This window comes from Ranitomeya imitator, chromosome 5 (assembly GCF_032444005.1).
Source record: "Ranitomeya imitator isolate aRanImi1 chromosome 5, aRanImi1.pri, whole genome shotgun sequence".
Lineage (NCBI taxonomy): Eukaryota > Metazoa > Chordata > Amphibia > Anura > Dendrobatidae > Ranitomeya > Ranitomeya imitator.
Window position 1 is genome coordinate 309139539 of NC_091286.1, and position 18958 is coordinate 309158496.

Consider the following 18958-nt stretch of genomic DNA (forward strand, 5'->3'; position numbering starts at 1 on the left):
GGCCAGCAAACTCACCTGACCTTAACCCATAAAGAATGTATGGAGTATTGTCAAGAGGAAGATTAGAGACACCAGACCCAACATGCAGACCAGTTGAAGGCTGCTATCAAAGCAAACTGGGCTTCCATAGCACCTCAGCATTGCCATAGGCTGTGTCAAATATAAAATACAATCTGTATAGAGTCTTGTGCTTAGGTGCGATGAAGCACAGAAGACACATGCTTGTTTAAGTAGTTCTTGTATTACTTCATACAGGTAAGGGTTAACACAGTTGCAGGCAGGAGACAAGACAGGCAGGAATAAACCTTAAGTCCATCTAGTCACAGAAGCAGGTTAAAGTCTCTCTCTCTACTTCCCTTGCCAATGTTGATAGTAAGCTGAGGGATTCCTGAGTCCACACATGTCCAAGGATTCGAAGTAGAAGGTGGTTAGGATAACAAGTCCAAGACTTCCATTAGCAAGATGACAGGTAAACTGCAGACTTGATTCTGAAGCACTGATTAAACAGCTGATGCTGCTTGAAAGGGCAAATGGCAGAGAACAGGGCGGAAACATAGAAACTGAGAACTCCATGCTGGTTAAGGGCAAGGTAGATACAGCAGGACAAAAGCAAAATGGCCGACAGGATCAACTAGGTTCTATTGAAAATAACAGCAGATATGGCAAATTGTCTAAAAAAACCTTACAGGCCGATCACCTCCATGCCACACCGCATTGACGCATTAATTGATGCAAAAGGAGCCCCGGCCAAGTATTGAGTGCATTTACTGAACATACGTTTCAGTAGGCCAACAACCTCCTAAACTCTTGTATGAGTCTCAGTGGCTTTCTTAATTGTATCTACTACATGGGATATATAGAACAGCTACCTTGTTTCATAGCTGGGCTGTCTGCTCAGACTCATTGTGTCCTTGTTGTCATATGCAAATATCATGCTTGACCTGGGGCCTGTTGAAACAGAATATTATCCCTTATTGAAGGAGTATATGCTGTTAGGCTGCAGGCTACTCCCAAGACATGTATTTTGGGGTGCTTGATAAGGGAACAGATGCAGACTTCCCTGTAGGAACTTCTTTCTTGTATCCTATTACAGGTTCGTTAAATACTGGCTCTCCACTGTTTAGATGCCAGACCTCCTCCTACATTTGCTGAATTTCTAAACAAAATGAACAGTGTCATTAGATGAGAGAAGGGAGTATACCAAAAGAAAGAGTGCATTAAACAAATGTTAAAGGTTGAATACCTCTGGTGTGCCCCTGATATTCTTTTTAAGGGAGACATTGTCACTTGTGATCTTTGCTTCCCTGGTGCATAGATCTGACACTACTGAAATATGATGGTTTCTGTGTTATTATCCTCATTGTCTCTTTATGTATCTGCCATTCTTCAGGATGTGTCATTTTACTATTTTGCATGGTGGGGATATGTGCCAGACTGCTACATTTGTCTGTGGTGGAAATGGGCTTTGTAATGGTGGAATGGTGGGTTCCACTGCAATGCAATCTTTAAATATTTCCTTGTTTTTTGGTTATCATGCTCTATCTGCTTGATGTGATTTGTTTTTTTTTCCCTTATGCTCGGATTTATGTTGCACTTACTTCATTGTATTCAAAATTGAAATTAAAAACCTGTGTGTATTTCAACAAAAAATCTGATTTAAAAAAATATATGATATTTTAAGACTGGAGTTAAACAGCAAGTTTGGCCCCAACACAAGTCATGTGGCCTAAGATCATAGTAACATAGTAACATAGTTAGTAAGGCCGAAAAAAGACATTTGTCCATCCAGTTCAGCCTATATTCCATCATAATAAATCCGCAGATCTACGTCCTTTTACAGAACCTAATTGTATGATACAATATTGTTCTGCTCCAGAACGTTCTGTGCAGATGCTCCATTGTAGATTAATAAAGGTGAATAGGGTCACCATACAAAAACTCATAGTGTGACCCCACTCACCTACATTTGGAGTAATGTTGTATCTGCATAAAGCAACCTACATTGATTCCAAAATTGCCATCAAGCAGCAGCCTTAATCAGACAACCAGACAATGTGTTTATTATTATTTGTGTTACTAAAGTAATCTGACTCTGCAATGTACAGTATGAATGCTTCTTGCAATGTTATATGTCCCATTGGTGAAGAGCATTGAACCACTGATTGATCATGGTGAAATTGATCAGCTTAAGAATTGATGTAACATTTCTACAGCTCTCACCTCAATGCCACATACAGTGGGGCAAAAAAGTATTTAGTCAGTCAGCAATAGTGCAAGTTCCACCACTTAAAAAGATGAGAGGTGTCTGTAATTTACATCATAGGTAGACCTCAACTATGGGAGACAAACTGAGAAAAAAAAATCCAGAAAATCACATTGTCTGTTTTTTTAACATTTTTTTTGCATATTATGGTGGAAAATAAGTATTTGGTCAGAAACAAACAATCAAGATTTCTGGCTCTCACAGACCTGTAGCTTCTTCTTTAAGAGTCTCCTCTTTCCTCCACTCATTACCTGTATTAATGGCACCTGTTTAAACTTGTTATCAGTATAAAAAGACACCTGTGCACACCCTCAAACAGTCTGACTCCAAACTCCACTATGGTGAAGACCAAAGAGCTGTCAAAGGACACCAGAAACAAAATTGTAGCCCTGCACCAGGCTGGGAAGACTGAATCTGCAATAGCCAACCAGCTTGGAGTGAAGAAATCAACAGTGGGAGCAATAATTAGAAAATGGAAGACATACAAGACCACTGATAATCTCCCTCGATCTGGGGCTCCACGCAAAATCCCACCCCGTGGGGTCAGAATGATCACAAGAACGGTGAGCAAAAATCCCAGAACCACGCGGGGGGACCTAGTGAATGAACTGCAGAGAGCTGGGACCAATGTAACAAGGCCTACCATAAGTAACACACTACGCCACCATGGACTCAGATCCTGCAGTGCCAGACGTGTCCCACTGCTTAAGCCAGTACATGTCCGGGCCCGTCTGAAGTTTGCTAGAGAGCATTTGGATGATCCAGAGGAGTTTTGGGAGAATGTCCTATGGTCTGATGAAACCAAACTGGAACTGTTTGGTAGAAACACAACTTGTCGTGTTTGGAGGAAAAAGAATACTGAGTTGCATCCATCAAACACCATACCTACTGTAAAGCATGGTGGTGGAAACATCATGCTTTGGGGCTGTTTCTCTGCAAAGGGGCCAGGACGACTGATCCGGGTACATGAAAGAATGAATGGGGCCATGTATCGTGAGATTTTGAGTGCAAACCTCCTTCCATCAGCAAGGGCATTGAAGATGAAACGTGGCTGGGTCTTTCAACATGACAATGATCCAAAGCACACCGCCATGGCAACGAAGGAGCATTTCAAGGTCCTGGAGTGGCCTAGCCAGTCTCCAGATCTCAACCCTATAGAAAACCTTTGGAGGGAGTTGAAAGTCCGTGTTGCCAAGCGAAAAGCCAAAAACATCACTGCTCTAGAGGAGATCTGCATGGAGGAATGGGCCAACATACCAACAACAGTGTGTGGCAACCTTGTGAAGACTTACAGAAAACGTTTGACCTCTGTCATTGCCAACAAAGGATATATTACAAAGTATTGAGATGAAATTTTGTTTCTGACCAAATACTTATTTTCCACCATAATATGCAAATAAAATGTTAAAAAAACAGACAATGTGATTTTCTGGATTTTTTTTTCTCAGTTTGTCTCCCATAGTTGAGGTCTACCTATGATGTAAATTACAGACGCCTCTCATCTTTTTAAGTGGTGGAACTTGCACTATTGCTGACTGACTAAATACTTTTTTGCCCCACTGTATGTCTATCAGAACCAATAGAAGAGTTGTATTAACATTAATATTTGGTAAAGTACGGTAATGGTAATTTCCAAGAAATATTCAAAAAGTCTCTGTACTATAATGGAATCCGCAATGTGTATGCAAGCAGGCTTGGACTGGCCCATAGGGGAACAGGGGAATTTCCCGGTGGGCCCCTGTGCAGATCTGGGCAGTACTTGGCATAATTCACTTCATTCACTCTGTACAGAAAAAAACATCATTTATTAACCAAACCTCCTATTTTATTATTATATAGCAATATAGGTACATTTGTGAATGAGGGTAGTGTAATATTTGTATGCAGGTGAGAAATGCCACCCTCCAAAAGTCAATATTAATGGTGGGCACTTGGCACCCCAGTCCGACACTGTATGCAAGGATATCTCCAAATCCTCCATTACAACATCCAAAACAAAGAAATGAACCCCAAGTGGTGGAAGTTTTCCTCCAATATTATGTGTTATACCCATGTTCCAAACGAAAACGTAATATAAAGTGCATAAAAAAGAAACAAGATATTCACCCTGATCAGGCAGTAATAACTGAGTGTTATAGAAGATCCTCATCCACTCCATGACTGTAGCTTTGGTGGGTGGTGAAGGTAGCAGAGAAAGTTTCACCATGTAACACAACCACCTTGATCCAGCGTATCGGGGCACACTCCTTCTACTGTATACAAACTGATATTGCAGGAAAGCTGTCATCGCTTTATGTTCCTTTTTTGCTTTGGAAAGTAATAGTAATCACAGCAAGGATACTGTTCACATCTTTTCTGATACTGTAGACTAGGTATGTTCTTCACTGGCTTTAGTAACATTGTTTGTGTAAAGGGCTCTTCAGCAGTTAAAGGGAACATTGGTAACAGAAAAAAAGCAACAAAAAACTTTGTTCCACTTGCTGTAATGCAGCAGTTTCAGTAAAAATCTGCCAGGTCACATGCAAGTCTCATGTGCAGTGACGTGTATATCGATAAAAAGTCACATCCAACCGGCAACGAAACATATAATATTAGATTTGTTGTCTCTCGGGGTTCCATGGTTCCCCAGTAGCAGAGTCTGCTGTGCTGGATTGTGTTGGGAAATGAAGACTTAGCAGAAAATGGATCAGTGCTATTCCTCATGAGTCTAATCAAAAGAGCCAATGATATCGGTATATAAAAAGCCTGACACGTGGTTTTGCACATATCTTTACCCTTGTAGCAATGTTTTAATCCAGTCCTGTTAACCCTTATGTCTACTTAGAGACCACGTGAAGAGCGTGGTATAAGATAAGAATGTGATTTTGATAAATAGTGTGGGATGGATGATTTTTCCCATCGTAATCTAAACCTGTGCCCGCTTCTCCTGTGTTTGGCACAGATGGATGATATCATTGCCACGCTGAGGGATTCCAACTTGAAGCTCACGCTTGCGTTTGGAATTGGAATGCATCATGCCGGCTTACATGAAAGGGATCGTAAAACAGTAGAGGAGCTGTTTGTGAATTGCAAGATCCAGGTATGTCACTTCCAGACATTGGCCTGTCATTGACTTAATAGTAAGCATATATTTTTCTTACATTGTGCTTCCATATCTCACAGGTTCTTATTGCAACCAGTACATTGGCATGGGGTGTTAATTTCCCAGCTCACCTGGTTATCGTGAAGGGCACTGAATTCTATGATGGTAAAACAAGAAGATATGTGGATTATCCGATCACAGGTATTGTAAAAGGCATAACTGCAAAATTACATCGGGTCTCCTCGCCCTAAATAATGGTACAGGAGAACTTCAACTCTATATACTAGCCTGGCTGTATGTAGGCACATTTGTTATTACAAATAATGGTAGTCGTGCCACATATTGCTTAGTTAAAGGGAGTCTGTCTGCATAAAATGACTAAACAAATCAAGCCCAAGTGCACAATGCACTTTCCCACTTACTTGTTTTGCACCCATCTCCACCCTCCTCTTCCTTGATTGACAGGTCTGTCTTTATAGGAGCCAGACGTTGGTGGAGATAGATGAGAAGCAGTTGGTGGGAGGGCAAACTTACATGTTTGTCCACGCCAACGTTGCTGGGTTTATGTATATATGCATTGTTTCTTACATACAGATCATACACAACCTGACATAATATTGAGTGGAAAATGTAGCCAAGTTACCTTTCTATGTGATACAAACATGTGAGAACATCATATTGATGAATTATGTGATCTTACACTACCTCTGTGCAGTGTCTGACTGACATTCCCTTAAATTTATATTGCCAGCATTGCCGTAGTTCATTATAAGTCACAGCTAAAGGCAATACGGATTGATTCAGATATGTGTGAGTTTAGTTGTATAATTGATATATGTTACAGTCACATTTACAGGTTCGGTATTGCTTTGTTTTTAGATGTGCTGCAGATGATGGGCCGAGCCGGGAGACCTCAGTTTGATGATCAAGGAAAAGCTGTCATCCTAGTCCATGATATAAAGAAAGATTTCTACAAGAAGTTCCTGTATGAACCATTCCCTGTTGAATCTAGGTACAGAAAGATATATATGTGTTTGTTTGTGTATATGTGTAGATACAGTCATTTCTGAAAGTGTTGGCATCCTTGAAATTGTTAGAGACAGTGAAGTATTTCTCTCCCAGATGTCCCCCCAAAACATGCGAATGGGCCATGTCTAGAACCGTCCACCAGTATGGCCCTGGATCCAACAGCTGCTCCACTAATTCACCTCCCCTCAGTGTAGTCACTCAATACAACAATTCGCTATTGACTCCAAAGTGTGAGTACCTGGTGTCTGCTCCTGGTTCTTAAGCAACCCTGTCAATCACAGACACATTTCCAAAGGCCCTTAGGGTATGATCCCGCATTTGAGAAGTCCAAACATTTTCCCCAGAGACTCCCAGTTCAGGAACCTCGGCCTAACTGGTCACCGTTTCGTCCTCATCACCAGCTAGGACACACAAGGGGAACTCCTCCACCTCCGACTGCGACAGGGAATCATCAGGGTTGTTCTGGCTCCTGCCTGTGTCACTTGGCACCCCTGCCTTTCCCCACAAGTCCCAGAACAGGCTGAAGTCCCGCCCGAGAATCACGGGGTATATCAAGTCTCTGACTACCCCGACCTCATGTATCTCCATACCATGGCTTGTTTTTATCAGCACTTTGGCAGCAGGGTAGTCTTTGGCATCCCCGTGGATACAGCGGACACCCACAAGCTTCTCTGGGATCAACTGGTGGGGAAGCGTGGCTCTTATCAGGGTCATCAAACTCCCAGACTCAAAGAGTCCTGGCACCAGTACTCCGTTTATGATCACAGGGCATGACTGCGACCCCTCTCCGGGCTGATAGTCCACACTGCAGGCGGGATAGGCATAATATGAGCACCGATTGCCTAGGCTACAATCCATCTGCTCGGCAGACATAGGACAAAAGGCTGCTATGTGTGCAGATCCGTTACACCGCCAGCAGATCAGGTCTTTACAAGGAGCCTTTGGCAGCCCCTCAGTGGCTCCTTGGGACCTCTGGTTCCCCCCAGTGGTGGCTCTGTTACCCCTTTTGGGACTCTGGCTCCTGCTTAGTACCCCAATATAGGGATGTATCACCACCTGGCTTCCTTAGGGACCTCTCGACCACCTGGTACCTTTCTACAAGGCCCACCAGGTCATTCGCATTCCGGTGGTCACCATGGGCAACCAAGGTCTGCATCGGCTTGGGGAGGGAGTGAATAAACTTGTCCATGACAACACCCTTTACCATCTGGGCTGGAGTGAAGGACTCTGGCTGCAACCATTTCTGGACCAAATCCAATAAGTCAAATATTTGCGAGCTGGGAGGTTTATCACCATAATACGCCCAGTTATGATCCCTTTGGGCTCTGACAGACATAGTGACCCCTGAGCTTGCCAATATCTCTGTTTTCAACTTGGCATATTCCTGTGCTTCCTGTAATGTCAAATCATAATAGGCCTTCTGGGTCACTGCCCACTGCTCTGGCTGCAGCTTCTCACGCTCCGCCACCCGATCCAACAGTCAAAAATGCCTCCACATCATCCCTTGGGGTCATCTTTTGCATGTCTCGTCTTATCGCTTTCCCGATGCACAAGTCATCACCTTGATGTGGGGTAGGGGCGGTTTCTCTGTTGAGGACATCTCCCACCAGCAGTTCCTCCTGCCTTTGTTGTTGTTGAATTTGTTGTATTAGAAGTTTATTTGTCTCCTGCTGTACCTGGTGCTGCTTCTGTTGGCTTAGGATCAGGTGCTTGATTAAGTCTTTCATTTTGTCCGACTTGTTCCATCCCTGTAGCTGCCTTCACCAAGGATATATGGTTTATCCACCACTGCTACCCGTGTTCCTGGAATGTTGCCCGCATCCGAAACACCACTTGTGGTTGGCTCACTTAGCTGCTCCTCGAGGTAGATACAGAAACACATTTGGTTAAAGTCTCTCTGTGGTTTACTGCGTCTTAAACCAAAAACTCAAACTGTTAACAGAAAACTGTTTTTCTGGCTTAAATAAAAGTAAAAAGTTCATATAAAGTCCTTCCCAGTACTTCTGGGACAACACATATGATAGCTCTCGCAGGAGCATGCAGTCTGGAGGCTTCCTTCCTCCACACTACACACAGACATACAAAAAAAACACTGGCTGGACATTTAATTTCCCAGCCAAACCCTTGAGGTGGAGATATGGTGAGTAGGCATCCCATCTGTCTCATACCTATTCACATGAAAGCCAGGCCCTAGGAACGACTGACTTGCTCTCAGCACCTATCATGCTGGAGAAAAACTTATTTCTTTCACATCAAACAGGATAATCTTTGCAACATATATCTCCCCTCACATTCGGCGATAGTCATCCTGTCACAATACCTATCTCTCTCTCTCTCTCTCCCCCCCAAAATCAAACTGGAAAATCAATTTACAGCCTGATCCAACTTCAGTGGAAATGCCTCAAGACAAGGAGATGATGCTCAGTAGTGTGTGTGGTCTCCAAGTGACTGTATAACCTCCCTACAATTCCTGGTCATGGTCCTAATGAAGCGGCGGATGGTCTCCTTAGGAATCTCCACCAAGACCTGGTTTAAAGCATCAGTCAACTCCTGGACAGTCTGTGGTGCAACGTAGCATTGGTGGATGCGAAGAGACATGATGTTCGAGATGTGCTATATTGGATTCAGGTCTGGGGATCAGGCAGGCCAGTCCATAGCATCAATGCCTTCATCATGTAGGAACAGCTGACACACTTCAGTCACATGAGGCCTAGCATTGTCCTGTATCAAAACAGTCTTTTAAAGAAGCAGAGACACACTCAACAGTCCTTTAAACAGAGAAAGCCCTTTATTTCTCAAATCTTCGAGACATCTATGCGGTATGCAGAAGAGCTTGTGGATTACGGCCGTTTCGCTCACATCTGGTGTTTCTACGGGTCAAGGTGATAACAAACCTCCCCATTCTTTGTAGGTGGAAAAACTTGCAAAATCGTCAGTTTACCAATTACTTATTTTCCCAACTGTATATGCACATAGCTTGCGAACGTTCTTACCCTTTTGGCATTTTTTTGAACACTGGAATTTCACAGTTTTTTTTAGGGTTTGCATCAGTTCATGTAAGGAACATGCCTGTGAACATTTTGTTTTCTTTTTATTGTGAAGCAAACAACAAATAGGACAAAATACAAAATAACTGAAAACTTCAGTGTGCATAAGTATTCGCCCCCCTAAAATCAGTATTTTGGAGAGCCTCCTTTGTGGCAATTACAGTTGCAAATTGCTTTGGATAAGTCTCTGAGCTCTCCACATCTTGCCACTGGGATTTTTGCCCATTCCTCAAGGCAAAACTGCTCAGTCTCTTTCAAGTTAGATGGTTTCCTCTAGTGAACAGCAATCTTCAAGTCTGACCACGGATTCTCAATTTGATTAAGGTCTGGGCTTTGACTAGGCCACTCCAAAACATTTACACATTTCCGCTTAATCCACCAAGTGTTGCTTTAGCAGTATGCTTTGGGTAATTGTTTTGTTAGAAGGTGAACCTCAGTTCTAGTCTCAAATCACTGAGAGACTGAAACAGGTTTTGCTAAAGAATATCCATGTATTTCACACCAACCTTCTTCCCTTTGACTCAGACCGTTTTCCCCATCCCTGCTGCTCAAATACATTCTTACAGCATGATGCTGCCTGTTATGACCTGGTGGTCAGGACAATAATGGACCTGGTGGTTAAGAGCACACGGAATGACCTGATAGTTACTGATAATAAAGGACGAGCTCTGGGACGTGGGAACTCTGCTGACCGCAATCCCTAATCCTATCAGACACACTAGAAATAGCCGTGGATTGCGCCTAACGCTCCCTATGCAACTCGGCACAGCCTAAGAAACTAGCTAGCCCTAGAGAAAGAAAAATAAAGCCTACCTTGCCTCAGAGAAATTCCCCAAAGGAAAAGGCAGCCCCCCACATATAATGACTGTGAGTAAAGATGAAAATACAAACACAGAGATGAAATAGATTTAGCAAAGTGAGGCCTGACTTACTGAACAGACCGAGGATAGGAAAGGTTACTTTGCGGTCAGCACAAAAACCTACAAAAAGACCACGCAGAGGGCGCAAAAAGACCCTCCGTACCGACTCACGGTGCGGAGGCGCTCCCTCTGCATCCCAGAGCTTCCAGCAAGCAAGACAACAATAAAAATAGCAAGCTTGACAGAAAAATAGCAAACCAAAGAAATACAAGCTGGAACTTAGCTTCTGCTGGGAAGACAGGTCACAAGAACGATCCAGGAGTGAACTAGACCAATACTGGAACATTGACAGGTGGCATGGAGCAAAGATCTAAGTGGAGTTAAATAGAGCAGCCTGCTAACGAATTAACCTCGTCACCTGTGGAAGGAAACTCAGAAACACCCACCAGAGGAAGTCCATGGACAGAACCAGCCGAAGTACCATTCATGACCACATGAGGGAGCCCGACAACAGAATTCACAACAGTACCCCCCCCTTGAGGAGGGGTCACCGAATCCTCACCAGAGCCCCCAGGCCGACCAGGATGAGCCAAATGAAAGGCATGAACCAGATCGGCAGCATGAACATCAGAGGCAAAAACCCAGGAATTATCTTCCTGACCATAACCCTTCCACTTGACCAGGTACTGGAGTTTCCGTCTCGAAACACGAGAATCCAAGATCTTCTCCACCACATACTCCAACTCCCCCTCAACCAACAGCGGGGCAGGAGGATCAACGGATGGAACCACAGGCGCCACTTATCTCTGCAATAACGACCTATGGAACACATTATGGATGGCAAAAGAAGCAGGAAGGGCCAAACGAAATGACACAGGATTGATAACCTCAGAAATCTTATACGGACCAATGAAACGAGGCTTAAACTTAGGAGAGGAAACCTTCATAGGAACATAACGAGACGACAACCAAACCAAATCCCCAACACGAAGTCGGGGACCCACACAGCGCCGGCGGTTAGCGAAACGTTGAGCCTTCTCCTGGGACAATGTCAAATTGTCCACCACATGAGTCCAAATCTGCTGCAACCTATCCACCACAGTATCTACACCAGGACAGTCCGAAGACTCAACCTGCCCTGAAGAGAAACGAGGATGGAAACCAGAATTGCAGAAAAACGGCGAAACCAAAGTAGCCGAGCTGGCCCGATTATTAAGGGCGAACTCAGCCAACGGCAAAAAGGACACCCAATCATCCTGATCAGCAGAAACAAAGCATCTCAGATATGTTTCCAAAGTTTGATTAGTTCGTTCGGTTTGGCCATTTGTCTGAGGATGGAAAGCCGAGGAAAAAGACAAATCAATGCCCATCCTTGCACAAAAGGATCGCCAAAACCTCAAAACAAACTGGGAACCTCTGTCAGAAACGATGTTCTCCGGGATACCATGTAAACGAACCACATGCTGGAAAAATAATGGCACCAAATCAGAGGAGGAAGGCAATTTAGACAAAGGTACCAAATGGACCATCTTAGAAAGCGATCACAAACCACCCAAATGACCGACATCTTTTGAGAGACGGGGAGATCCGAAATAAAATCCATAGAAATATGCGTCCAGGGCCTCTTCGGGACCGGCAAGGGCAAAAGCAACCCACTGGCACGAGAACAGCAGGGCTTAGCCCGAGCACAAGTCCCACAGGACTGCACAAAAGAACGCACATCCCGTGACAAAGAAGGCCACCAAAAGGATCTAGCCATCAAATCTCTGGTACCAAAGATTCCAGGATGACCCGCCAACACCGAACAATGAACCTCAGAGATAACTGTACTAGTCCATCTATCAGGGACAAACAGTTTCTCCGCTGGGCAACGGTCAGGTCTATCAGCCTGAAATTTTTGCAGCACCCGCCGCAAATCAGGGGAGATGGCAGACAAAATAACCCCCTCTTTGAGAATACCCGCCGGCTCAGGAACACCCGGAGAGTCAGGCACAAAACTCCTTGACAGGGCATCAGCCTTCAAATTCCTAGAGCCCGGAAGGTACGAAACCACAAAATCAAAACGGGAGAAAAATAACGACCATCGAGCCTGTCTCGGATTCAACCGTTTGGCAGATTCAAGATAAGTCAAATTCTTGTGATCTGTCAAAACCACCACGCGATGCTTGGCTCCTTCAAGCCAATGACGCCACTCCTCGAATGCCCACTTCATGGCCAACAACTCACGATTACCAACATCATAATTACGCTCAGGCGAAAACTTTCTAGAAAAGAAAGCACATGGCTTCATCACCGAGCCATCAGAACTTCTTTGCGACAAAACAGCCCCTGCTCCAATCTCAGAAGCATCAACCTCAACCTGAAACGGGAGCGAAACATCTGGCTGGCACAACACAGGGGCAGAAGAAAAACGACGCTTCAACTCCTGAAAAGCCTCTACAGCTGCAGAAGACCAATTGACCACATCAGCACCCTTCTTGGTCAAATCAGTCAATGGTTTAGCAACAGTAGAAAAATTAGCGATGAAGCGCCGATAAAAATTAGCAAAGCCCAGGAACTTTTGCAGGCTCTTCACAGATGTCGGCTGAGTCCAATCGTAAATGGCCTGGACTTTAACAGGGTCCATCTCGATAGTAGAAGGGGAAAAAATGAACCCCAAAAATGAAACCTTCTGAACTCCAAAGAGACACTTTGACCCCTTCACAAACAAGGAATTCGCACGAAGGACCTGGAACACCATTCTGACCTGCTTCACATGAGACTCCCAATCATCCGAAAAGACCAAAATATCATCCAAATACACAATCAGGAATTTATCCAGGTACTCTCGGTAGATGTCATGCATAAAGGACTGAAATACTGATGGAGCATTGGAAAGCCCGAATGGCATAACCAGGTACTCAAAATGGCCCTCAGGCGTATTAAATGCTGTTTTCCATTCATCGCCTTGTTTAATACGCACAAGATTATACGCCCCTCGAAGATCTATCTTGGTGAACCAACTAGCCCCTTTAATACGAGCAAACAAATCAGACAGCAACGGCAAAGGATACTGAAATTTGACTGTAATTTTATTAAGAAGGCGGTAATCAATACAAGGTCTCAAAGAACCATCCTTCTTGGCCACAAAAAAGAACCCTGCTCCTAACGGTGATGACGACTGGCGAATATGACCCTTCTCCAAGGATTCCTTTATATAACTCCGCATAGTGGCGTGTTCTGGCACAGATAAATTGAACAATCGGCCCTTAGGAAACTTACTACCAGGAATCAAATTAATTGCACAATCGCAATCCCTATGAGGAGGTAGAGCACTGGCTTTGGGCTCATCAAATACATCCTGATAATCCGACAAAAACTCTGGAACTTCAGAAGGAGTGGAAGACGAAATAGACAAAAATGGAACATCACCATGTACCCCCTGGCAACCCCAGCTGGACACAGACATAGATTTCCAGTCCAATACTGGATTATGAACCTGTAGCCATGGCAACCCCAAAACGACCACATCATGCAGATTATGCAACACCAGAAAGCGGATATCCTCCTGATGCGCAGGAGCCATGCACATGGTCAATTGGGTCCAGCACTGAGGCTTATTCTTGGCCAAAGGCGTCGCATCAATTCCTCTCAATGGAATAGGATACTGCAAGGGCTCCAAGAAAAAACCACAGCGCCTAGCATACTCCAAGTCCATCAAATTCAGGGCAGTGCCTGAATCCACAAATGCCATAACAGAATAGGATGACAAAGAGCAAATCAGAGTAACGGACAATAGAAATTTAGACTGTACCGTACCAATGGTGGCAGACCTAGCGAACCGCTTAGTGCGCTTAGGACAATCGGAGATAGCATGAGTGGAATCACCACAGTAAAAACATAGCCCATTCCGACGTCTGTGTTCTTGCCGTTCAGCTCTGGTCAAAGTCCTATCACATTGCATAGGCTCAGGCCCATGCTCAGATAGTACCGCCAAATGGTGCACAGGTTTACGCTCACGCAAGCGTCGATCGATCTGAATGGCCAAGGACATAGACTCATTCAGACCAGCAGGCATGGGAAATCCCACCATGACATCCTTAAGGGCTTCAGAGAGACCCTTTCTGAAGATTGCTGCCAGGGCACATTCATTCCACTGAGTGAGCACAGACCACTTTCTAAACTTCTGACAATATATCTCGGCTTCATCCTGACCCTGACACAGAGCCAGCAAGATTTTCTCTGCCTGATCCACTGAATTAGGTTCGTCATAAAGCAATCCAAGCGCCAGAAAAAACGCATCAACATCACGCAATGCCGGATCTCCTGGCGCAAGGGAAAATGCCCAGTCTTGAGGGTCACCACGTAACAAGGAAATAATGATCTTTACTTGTTGAACAGGGTCACCTGAGGAGCGAGGTTTCAAGGCAAGAAACAATTTACAATTATTTTTGAAATTCAAGAACTTAGATCTATCACCAAAAAACAAATCAGGAATTGGAATCCTAGGCTCTGACATCGGATTCTGAACCACTAAATCTTGAATGTTTTGTACCCTTGTAGTGAGATTATCCATCCAAGAGGACAGACCTTGAATGTCCATGTTTACACCTGTGTCCTGAACCACCCAGAGGTAAAGGGGAAAAGAGAGACAAAACACAGTGCAAAGAAAAAAAATTGTCTCAGAACTTCTCTTATCCCTCTATTGAGATGCATTAGTACTTTGGGCCACCTGTACTGTTATGACCTGGTGGTCAGGACAATAATGGACCTGGTGTTTAAGAGCACATGGAATGACCTGATAGTTACTGATAATAAAGGACGAGCTCTGGGACGTGGGAACTCTGCTGACCGCAATCCCTAATCCTATCAGACACACTAGAAATAGCCGTGGATTGCGCCTAACGCTCCCTATGCAACTCGGCACAGCCTAAGAAACTAGCTAGCCCTAGAGAAAGAAAAATAAAACCTACCTTGCCTCATAGAAATTCCCCAAAGGAAAAGGCAGCCCCCCACATATAATGACTGTGAGTAAAGATGAAAATACAAACACAGAGATGAAATAGATTTAGCAAAGTGAGGCCCGACTTACTGAACAGACCGAGGATAGGAAAGGTTACTTTGCGGTCAGCACAAAAACCTACAAAAAGACCACGCAGAGGGCGCAAAAAGACCCTCCGCACCGACTCACGGTGCGGAGGCGCTCCCTCTGCGTCCCAGAGCTTCCAGCAAGCAAGACAACAATAAAAATAGCAAGCTTGACAGAAAAATAGCAAACCAAAGAAATACAAGCTGGAACTTAGCTTCTGCTGGGAAGACAGGTCACAAGAACGATCCAGGAGTGAACTAGACAAATACTGGAACATTGACAGGTGGCATGGAGCAGAGATCTAAGTGGAGTTAAATAGAGCAGCCTGCTAACGAATTAACCTCGTCACCTGTGGAAGGAAACTCAGAAACACCCACCAGAGGAAGTCCATGGACAGAACCAGCCGAAGTACCATTCATGACCACAGGAGGGAGCCCGACAACAGAATTCACAACAGCTGCCACCACCATGTTTCACTGTGGGGATGGTGTTCTTGGGTTGATGAGCTGTGTTGGTTTGGCGCCAAATATAGTGTTTACCTTGGTGACCAAAAAATTTTTAATTTGGTCTCATCTGACCACAGCACCTTCCTCCATACATTTAGGGTAGTCTCACACATGTCTTTTGGCAAACTCAAAAGAAGACTATTTGTGTGTAAGTAAAGGCATTATTTCTTGCCACTCTTCCATAAAGGCCACCTTTAGAGAGTGTATGGCTAATTGTGTCATATGGACAGATACTCCAGTCTCTGCTTGAGAACTCTGCAGCTCCTTCAGGGTTGCCTTTTTTGTGTGTGCTGCCTCTCTGATTAAAGGGAATCTGTCACCCCCTCAGGCATTTGTAACTAAAAGAGCCACCTTGTGCAGCACTACTGATGGGGATCATCAAAGATTGGGATATTTTTTTTAAACCCAACCCCCACTTGTACTTCTCAGCCACCTTGTCACTGACTTGCTTAATGATGTTGCAGCCTCTGTTGCCTTTCAGAAAAGCATGTGACACTTATATTGCACACAGGTGGACTTCCTATCACTAAGCATGTGACTTATGAAGGTAATTGCTTGTACCAGAAATTTTTAAGAGCTTCATCGCAAAAGAGGTGACTACATATGCACATGACAATTTTTAGTTATTTGATCCCATAAATTTAATTTATGCCTATATTTTTCTCACTTCACTTTACCAACTTAGACTATTAAGTTCTGATTAGTGATGAGCAAGCATGCTCGGATAAGGTATTATCCAAGCACGCTCGTGTGTTAATAGAATATCTTTGGTGGGTTTGAATGCTATGTTCGATTCGCCGTGGCTCCATGTCTTATGGCTGTTCGACAGCCACAACACATGCAGGAATTGTCTGTAAGTTTGGGAATCTTTGCATGTCTTGCCAGCTGTTGAACAGCCACGAGACTTGCAGCCACGGTGAATCGAACATAGTATTCAAGCTCAACGAAGATACTCTGTTACGAAAGAAGTGTGCTTGGATAGCACCTTATCTAAGCACGCTCGCTCATCACTAGTGCTGATGAGTCACACACACATCGGATTAGAAGAATATTTAAATACAGGTTGTAATGTAGCAAAATAGGTAAAAAGCCAAGGAAAGTGAATACTTTCGCAACCCACTCTCTCTCTCCATAGAAAGCTAAATGCATAAAAAGTGAATTTATTAGAGAGCTTGAAGGTGAAGAACTCCCCTCATGAATTCTCAAAATGACATCCTACTATTTTCCCCAGAGTTGCCGTTTCATTAGCATAGGCTTAAAATATAGAATATAACTATACTTTTAAAGGGAACCTGGGAACCTGTCACCCCCAAAATCGATGGTGAGGTAAGCTCACCGTCATCAGGGGCTTATCTACAGCATTCTGTAATGCTGTAGATAAGCCCCCGATGTAACCTGAAAGAGGAGAAAAAGACGTTAGATTATACTCACCCAGGGGCGGTCCCAATACGGTCCGGTCAAATGGGTGTCTCAGTGTAAAATACAAGTGACTAGCACACTCCAAAAGTGTTGTGATGCAAAGTGGGGTTTTTATTTACATACAGTATACACAAACGTTTCGGTCGTTACTGGACCTTCATCAGTGTGCTAGTATACTAGTATGCTTAGAGAAGCCCCGAGTAGTAAGATTAGATTGCATCAATAAAAGTCTGAAGATATATAGGACGCAGGGGTAGGCACAAGCCGCAGAGATACAATGGTGTGTCACAAGTGACACTAACTGCTGGATGGAGCAGGAGCCACGCGTAATATACCGCCAGAATGGCCTACAAAATAGTGCGCATGAGGTAGACACAAGCTACTGAGATAGGGTAATGTGTCACGGAATGACACCATCTGCTGAATGAAGCAGGAGGCACGAGGTATGTGCCGCCAGTATATGCTGCAAAATAGTGCTCAAGGGATAGGCGCAAACTATGTAAATAGGATAGTGTGTCATAAACTGACATTATTTTTGCAGCCCAGACTGGTTGTGCATACTGTGTGGCCCCTGCTTCATCCAGCAGGTGAGTCCTCTGCATTACGTGCCTATATAGTGCTAGCAGCCCACTGTGCCATAGATGTCACATTGTCCTTTCCTCTGCAGATAGTGTCAGTTTATGACACACTATCCTATTTACATAGTTTGCGCCTATCCCTTGAGCACTATTTTGCAGCATATACTGGCGGCACATACCACGTGCCTCCTGCTTCATTCAGCAGATGGTGTCATTCCGTGACACATTACCCTATCTCAGTAGCTTGTGTCTACCTCATGCGCACTATTTTGTAGGCCATTCTGGCGGTATATTACGCGTGGCTCCTGCTCCATCCAGCAGTTAGTGTCACTTGTGACACACCATTGTATCTCTGCGGCTTGTGCCTACCCCTGCATCCTATATATCTTCAGGCTTTTATTGATGCAATCTAATCTTACTACTCGGGGCTTCTCTAAGCATACTAGTATACTAGCACACTGATGAAGGTCCAGTAACGACCGAAACGTTTGTGTATACTGTATGTAAATAAAAAACCCCACTTTGCATCACAACACTTTTGGAGTGTGCTAGTCACTTGTATTTTACATAACAGGCTTGGGAACCTATGACCGTGCACCTCCTCCTCTTGGCTGTGCTGAACATTTTCTATATAACAAGGTGTGTCTCAGGTCCGCTCCGGCGCCTCCCATCTTCATTCCATGACGTCCTCTTCTGGTCTTCACGCCGCGGCTCCGGCGCAGGCGTACTTTGTCCTGTTGAGGGCAGAGCAGAGTACTGCAGTGCGCAGGCGCCGGAAAGGTCAGAGAGGCCCAGCGCCTGCCCACTGCAGCACTTTGCTCTGCCCTCAACAGGGCAGACAAAGTACGCCTGCGCCGGAGCCGCGGTGTGAAGACCAGAAGAGGACGTCATGGAATGAAGATGGGAGGCGCCGGAGCGGACCTGAGACACCCATTTGACCAGACCGCAGCGGGGCCTCCCCTGGGTGAGTATAATCTAACGTCTTTTTCTCCTCTTTCAAGTTACATCGGGGGCTTATCTACAGCATTACAGAATGCTTTAGATAAGCCCCTGATGACGGTGAGCTTACCTCACCATCGATTTTGGGGGTGACAGGTTCCCTTTAA

At 44.5% G+C, this 18958-nt stretch overlaps 1 protein-coding gene across 1 annotated transcript in view; it reads left to right on the plus strand.

Moving 5' to 3' along the window:
* ASCC3 (activating signal cointegrator 1 complex subunit 3) overlaps window positions 1-18958 on the plus strand; it is an 887461-nt gene that overhangs the window by 730858 nt on the left and 137645 nt on the right. The window contains exons 30-32 of the mRNA XM_069726311.1: window positions 5205-5342; window positions 5426-5546; window positions 6225-6357. Coding sequence (XP_069582412.1) covers window positions 5205-5342; window positions 5426-5546; window positions 6225-6357 — 392 coding nt within the window. The remainder of the gene's footprint in view (window positions 1-5204; window positions 5343-5425; window positions 5547-6224; window positions 6358-18958) is intronic.